The sequence below is a fragment of the Orbicella franksi genome, chromosome 5, assembly GCF_964199315.1.
Source record: "Orbicella franksi chromosome 5, jaOrbFran1.1, whole genome shotgun sequence".
Lineage (NCBI taxonomy): Eukaryota > Metazoa > Cnidaria > Anthozoa > Scleractinia > Merulinidae > Orbicella > Orbicella franksi.
The window spans coordinates 10,502,126-10,508,824 of NC_138149.1; the positions used below are offsets into that span (position 1 = coordinate 10,502,126).

Consider the following 6,699-nt stretch of genomic DNA (forward strand, 5'->3'; position numbering starts at 1 on the left):
AGAGAAAGCCCCTCCTACAAATTCGACAATAAGCAGTATTACTCACAAAAAAATGTTCGCTTGAAATGCTTCTAATGAGGGGAAGTAAAGATATGACTTCACCAAAAAGAATACAAACTAGGGAAATTCACATTTGAGCATGCATACTTCAAGTGAGTAAGGCATTTTTTACGAATTTTACAGCATGTTCCAATACAAAAATTAGGAACTTATCTATTTGCAGTGTTGGCCCATTATCCAATAGTTAAATTTACGAACGAAATTCATGCAATGACAAAATGTTTTATCAAATTCATGAAGATATGAAGAGATAATCCAAGTAGAACGACTGATGAAATATGAGTTCCGTGGTTTTTCATTTACTTCTGATAAATTTGACGATAGGGTAAAATGTCACTGATGACACTTGGATGAGCTGAAACTGAGCCTATTTCAAAATCAGTTGTAAAAGTAATAGAATGCCAGTGTAATTTCATAAACCTACGTGAAGCGTAAGTTTCCTTAAGAACTCGTACGTCTATCGAGATACAGTTAGAGTTATGAGTAAAAAGTGCCGGGAAAAAAGCCAGCGACCAAGTAAAGAAACTTTGGAGCAAAAGAGAAGAGCCAACATTAAACGTAACCCACATACGTATGATGTCTTGTCCAAGCCAGGGTGCATTGCTGGCAGGTGACCGCAACTCCTGGTCTTCTGACTTCAGTACTAGTTAGACTTCATGGAGTGAAAAAAAAAACAAAGAATTATGGCCAGTATGTCCGCATATCTACTAGTCTTGACAATTTGAACCGAACATTTTCAAAAAATGTAAGCATTTCGGATTCGATTGGATTGAAAATTATGATTTTAATAGTCTATGGGTGTGTTGTTTGCTCGAATGTTTTGATTTATGTTGTTTGTATGTTGTTGCGTTGTTGCGTTTCTAATCATAAAAAATGTATATATCCTTGCCAATATAGAATAAAAAAATTGTCATGGTCATTAGAGTAAAAGAACTGGGACACATTTAGGAATTCTTTAACCTGTGAACATGATGCATATATTTTTAATTTAAATCCTCATTACGCTATGCATCGATTTTGTTTCATTTCTAAAAGATCAGATTTTAAGAGCATTTCAAAATGTTGAAAACTTCGTAATTTTCTGAAAAAAAGCATGATTTCGAAAAAAGAATGCATAGCTATGTTTCCAACCTTGGCTTTAATCGAAATTCGTCGAAAAAGGCTTGATTTAATGAAAAACCGCGTTTCCTTTAGCATTTAAAGAATCCGGAAGTGCGCCCGATATATATTGGAAGTTACCCTATCTTTGCGTGCGCAATTTACACCACCAGCGCACTTCGGTAAGATCAATTTTTCTCTTTCTATTGCTCTTGTTTGTCTGTCTTTCTCTTATTTTTTCTTTGCTTGTACTTTTTTTGCTTTGTATTTTGTGAAACACAAAGAAAAACGTCTAAAATGTAAGCGAATTTGCGAGTTTTTGAGTTGTTATTATTTTCTTCGCTCAGGCTGACGTAAGTAACCGGAAGTGAAATTTCACCTCCTTAACAACGCGCGCGAGCGCGCGCATGAATCGGTTAATGGGCCCTTAAGCTTTTGACACTGGGTTGAGGTGAAGGTCATTTCAAATATTTCATTGTTAACTGAACAAAAATTGTTGAGATTTAGGGCGCTGTCTATTCAACCAAAAGTCACCAAACTTTCGAATCAATGGGAAAATGGTACAAAATTTTCTTCGAAAGTTTTCTGAAAATCCTAAATTTGCTGAATTTCTTAATTACAAACCATGCGGCCCAAAATTCCGGATATTCAGAGAGGAAACCAATTGAAACAGAAATTCTCAATGAGAAATGTTCGAAAGTTGTGTATACCTCGTGAAGTAATACTCTTTTCTTGTAATTCACATAGATCTAATTCCCACAGTCATAAGCAGCTTTTTAAACAGTGTTCTATGATTTTCCTGAGAATGGAGCGATATTAGGACCTCTCGAAATGCATATAAAATATAAAAAAAAGAGTAACATGACTCTAGTATGACACATCAGACAATGTAAACGGAACTTGAAAACGGCAACTGAATGAACACAACTTAAAAACGTCAACTTTGAGCAACTCAGTTGGCTAGCTTGAGGAGAGAAGAAAAAAGTGTTGCTTAGGATGTTTTAATATTCCATCTTATTCTAGTTGAAATACTTTAACTACTTTGTGCATTAAACAAATACGATAGATAATATTACAGACGTAAAATTTCGACTTCAAACGTATTTTTTATTGATTTACCTGCGTATTCTTAGTCACCAATATGCAATCTTAAAAGGCCATTTGATCGTTTTCTGTGGCATAAATAGCACTGAGGTGATAAGGGGAAAAAAATGTATAACGAAAACAAAAAACAAAAACAAAAACACTAAAGAAGCAGGAGAAGTGATAATTATGAGGAAGGGTGTGACTAAATCTTTGCAAAAAGTGGAAATCCATGTTTTGTTTCCAGCATCGCCCAAGATATTAGCTATAACAGCAAAAGTACTTCAAGAAATATAATCCATTGAAACGTTGATTAACATTAGCATTTATTTCTATTTAGCAACTGCCCGACAGCTCACAAACTTTTATTTATGAATTACTATTATGTTTACCAGGATAGTGTTATTTCAAATCTCTTCCCCTGACCAGGCCTGAATTATACCCAGGTTAACCACGGAATACACGACCAATTTTGCGTCCGATACGTCGAACTGTGCGTCCTATACGTCGAACTGTACGTGGAACATGTCGAATTATGCGTCGTGCTGTACGACCAATACGACCAACGCCTATAAAAGGGTCGGAAGACCTTTCAATGGCAGTATTGCCTTCTTCGTCTTCTACTTGGTCTTCGTCTCTGTTGTTATCATCTTCATCACCAAAGACATCTTCATCATTCTCTGCATCTTCCGTGGCCATCCCATAGGCACTGCAATCATAATATCAAATTTCAAAATCTCGCAATTATGAACAAGCCTTATTATGGACAAAACAGTCTGTTAATTGTTTTTACGATACCAAATTATGTTTTAAGCGTCTGATGTAAAACTCGTGTCCAGCGTTTGAAATATAATGGTAGAAAAACAAATTGATAAAGTGCACCTCCACATGTTACTCGCTGAGCCTTGTTTTAAACGTGTATTAATGACTAACTCAAATTTCCTCCGTATTAATGCTACCGTTTTCCCCTCTTTACCATTAGCATCATACCTTTTCAGATCCTCTCGTTCAAAGTCATCCGCTAACTCATCTGCAATGTCCTCCAGCTCGCTGTTTTTTGACCCCAAATCATCATCGCCGAGAGGAACTGCAAAACCCACAGCTAGGACGAAGCCAACTACAACTAATAAGAGAATTGCCTTCATTCTTGATAGCTTGTTGCGACTAATAAAAAGTGCGGAGAATTGCTCCTTTTAAACATAACTAGACGAATGATATTGTGAGGCTGCTTTCTTCCACGTCATAATATTTTTTGTTAGTATAATTTCAGAGCTGATAAAAGAGTTTCCAGCAATCATACTGATTGAGTGGTTCCTTATATGACGCTATATTCACCGCGCCAGGCGGTGAACTTGCTTTCTTCCACGTCTGATATTTAATGCAGTACACCATTTTTTCATAAAAATACATTTTTTGTAATTAATCCTCCAATATGTTCTAAAACGGAAATGTCGTAGATTTAATCGAAGAATATTAACAGAAATATTTTCACTCTAAAATCGGCAGAATAAAAAATCTATTCAGCCTGCGTCGAGAAAAAAATTGTTATAAAAATAGTGTTTATAATGTTCTTTTAGGTACCACAATTGCTGATTTTCCGTTTGTAGATGGAGATTGTAAAACCCACTCACATGCAACATGAAGGGAACGAATTTCATGAACGGATTTCTTTTTTTTAATTTGCAAATTTATTTCATTAGACCATTGCAACGGTTATTTTTTTTAAAGATTCTATTTGCACTTCTTGTTCTGTTAGTAGGCTTAGAAGTAGGCCATCTTCATAGGCCGTGTAAATTGTACTGATCCAATTAAACACGCAAAATATACAATTATTATGTAATATTGAACTTTTTCTCAACATTTTACTTGAGTTCTGCACAGTTACTAATGCCAGGGGGCGTTTTGTTTATTTCACATATAACTTTTTTGACTCTATTGCCTTTGTTTCTTGAGGCTCCTTTGGTAGACCAGCAACCAAGTTTGAAAACACATGCTACCTTTTGAAATTGAGTTGACTGGCCGTTTCTTTACAATACACGTGAATGCTATATACATAAAACCATCATGTATTGCAGATCTACCTGAATGTCTATCCATTCTCTGTCGTGATGGTTTAAGTTGGGGTAGCTTCAACACCGGAAGGGAGAAGGGACGTGGGTAGCAGGAATGATGCAAATATGACGCAAAGATGGCCCAAGGATGGCGCAAAGATGACGTAAGGATGACTCAGAGATGAGAGCGCTCGCCTCCTACTAATGTGGCCCGGGTTCGATTCCGGCCCGTTGCCATAAGTGGGTTGAGTTTGCTGTTGGTTCTCGCCTTGCTCCGAGGTTTTTCTACGTATTCTCCGTTTTTTTCTCCCTCAACAAAAGCAACTTTTCCAAATTTTTATTTGACCAGGATTCAGGACTCGCATGAAAACCCACTGAGCCTGATGTGGCTTCCTTACTAAATAGTGTAATTTAATCTTATTTATGGAAATAATAAATACATCTTATTTTATCTATTGATTTAATTTTACCTATTATTTTCTGGATACATGAGGTGGAAGTTTTCCTTTCCATACGAAACACACTATCTAGATGAGCTTAATATGTGGTTCCCCATAATTTTCCAAACCAGAGGAAACGCGTAGCTCTATGCACAATGTAATTAACACGTTCAGGGCAACACGATGACCCAATTTAGAAAACAACTCAAAAGAACAAAACAACATATTCACCTAGCAACAAAAGTATAGATACTGAATTTTTAAGCTGCCGCAAAAATATTTGAGTTTGTAGTAATAAGACGTAAGGTTAGAACCCCAATAATTCAAAGACCTACAGACAAAAATAACATTTTGACGTAAGAATAAACTTGACCTTGGGGGTTTATACAATTTACGGGAAAAAATGGCTTTGAAATTTTACAAAGCCAACAGTGACTACCCTACACATGTAGATCTTACACAGGTGTTCTTCTTCTGTATGGTTCTCAGACACAGAGAGGTGCTTACATTATTAGCTTTGTTAAATAACTTTAATATTCGTTTGTTAGTTTTAATTGTACGTGTTAAACGCAAATATATAAACATGAACGCTGTTAACCTCGATAGCAGCCGTTCATTTCCAGAAGCAAGCGAAGGGAACGAAACTGCGAGCAAGTGCGAAATTTAGAAGTTTTTTTTTTTTTTTTTTTTTGCCCACCTCTCCCCACTTCTCCCAAATTTTTCCTCACCCCAGGCGCTCGTTTGCTCAATCTCCCCGCAGCCTGGAAAATCGAACGGAAACGTTTGCCACGCAGACTAGCACGCCGTCAACACTGAAAACGTGCAACGACAATTCATTTTGAGATTTACAATATTCTTGGCTTAAAAAAAATGCAACTTTGAGAAAATTTACCCGTCTATCCCGAGCTGTTAGTATATTACTTATTGTCAATAGAATTTATTGTTATTTTTAACTTGTTTTGGTGAGAAAATTTCATTTCGTTAAGAAGCTCTCCTGACCACTTCTAGCTGCGTAACATTAATTCTAGATCTTTTTTATCTGAAGCAAAGCTTGGCCCAATACTTCTCTGTAATCAGCTCTAATCTTGTTTTTGTGTTTGTTTTTGAATGATCTCATCCATGACACAAGTGCCACTTAAAACCTTTCCCGAAATAGATTTTGAGACACGTAAACAATATACGTTTAAACCTTATCGTATTTTTAAATTTCACGAAGACCTTCAGCACGTACCAGTGTGTTTTCAAACTAAGCACATCTTAATGAAAGTGAATAGACCAATAATTCTCACTGACAATCGAGTTTTTATGTGGGACAGTATTCTTAGTATTATCATAGTAATAATTTGCATAACTGAAATACGACAGAATAAAGAGAATGCCCTAGTCGAATTTCGACAATAAGCAGTATTGCTTCCAAAAAATGGTCACATTAAAATGCTTTTAATGAGAAAAAAATATAGAGATGACTTCACCGAAAAAAAAATACGAACAATAGGAAAATCACGTTTGAGCATGTACTTCAAATGAGTAAGGCATTTTTTTGGAATCTTACAGGAAAGCATGATCCAATATAGAAAATTAGGTGCTTATCTATTTGTAGTGTTGGTCTATTATCCAAATTCACATGTAAGCCTGATCCAATATAACAATTTAGAGCTTATCTTCTTGTAGTGTTGGCCCATTATCCAATACTTGACGTTATTAGTGGCATTTATGAGATAAGTAAATTTTATATTTCTACCCGCGTGGTTGGAAGACCGACCTGAGGAATCATAAGACAGCACAAAAAAGTACAGTTCCCCCTTCGCAGCGATTGACAAATATCTATCAGCAACATTCAGTTCGATAGGCAGAAACTGAGTCTTTTTCAAAATATGCTGTCAACGTAAGAAGATTTGAATGTAATTTTGTACACCTACGTGACGCGCGAGCTCGTACGTGCATCGATATAAAGTTAGAGTTTGGAA

General features: G+C 36.0%; 1 protein-coding gene across 1 annotated transcript; it reads right to left on the reverse strand.

Annotated features, from left to right (window-relative positions):
• Positions 1-2,448: 2,448 nt before the first annotated feature.
• LOC145487705 (uncharacterized) lies at positions 2,449-3,434 on the reverse strand. Its single transcript, XM_081466526.1, has 2 exons — positions 3,232-3,434; positions 2,449-2,950 (listed from the first exon to the last, which is right to left on the reverse strand). Exons 1-2 carry the CDS (start codon positions 3,384-3,386, stop codon positions 2,689-2,691), a joined length of 417 nt encoding a protein of 138 aa, XP_081322652.1. The 5' UTR covers positions 3,387-3,434; the 3' UTR covers positions 2,449-2,688.
• Positions 3,435-6,699: the final 3,265 nt, after the last annotated feature.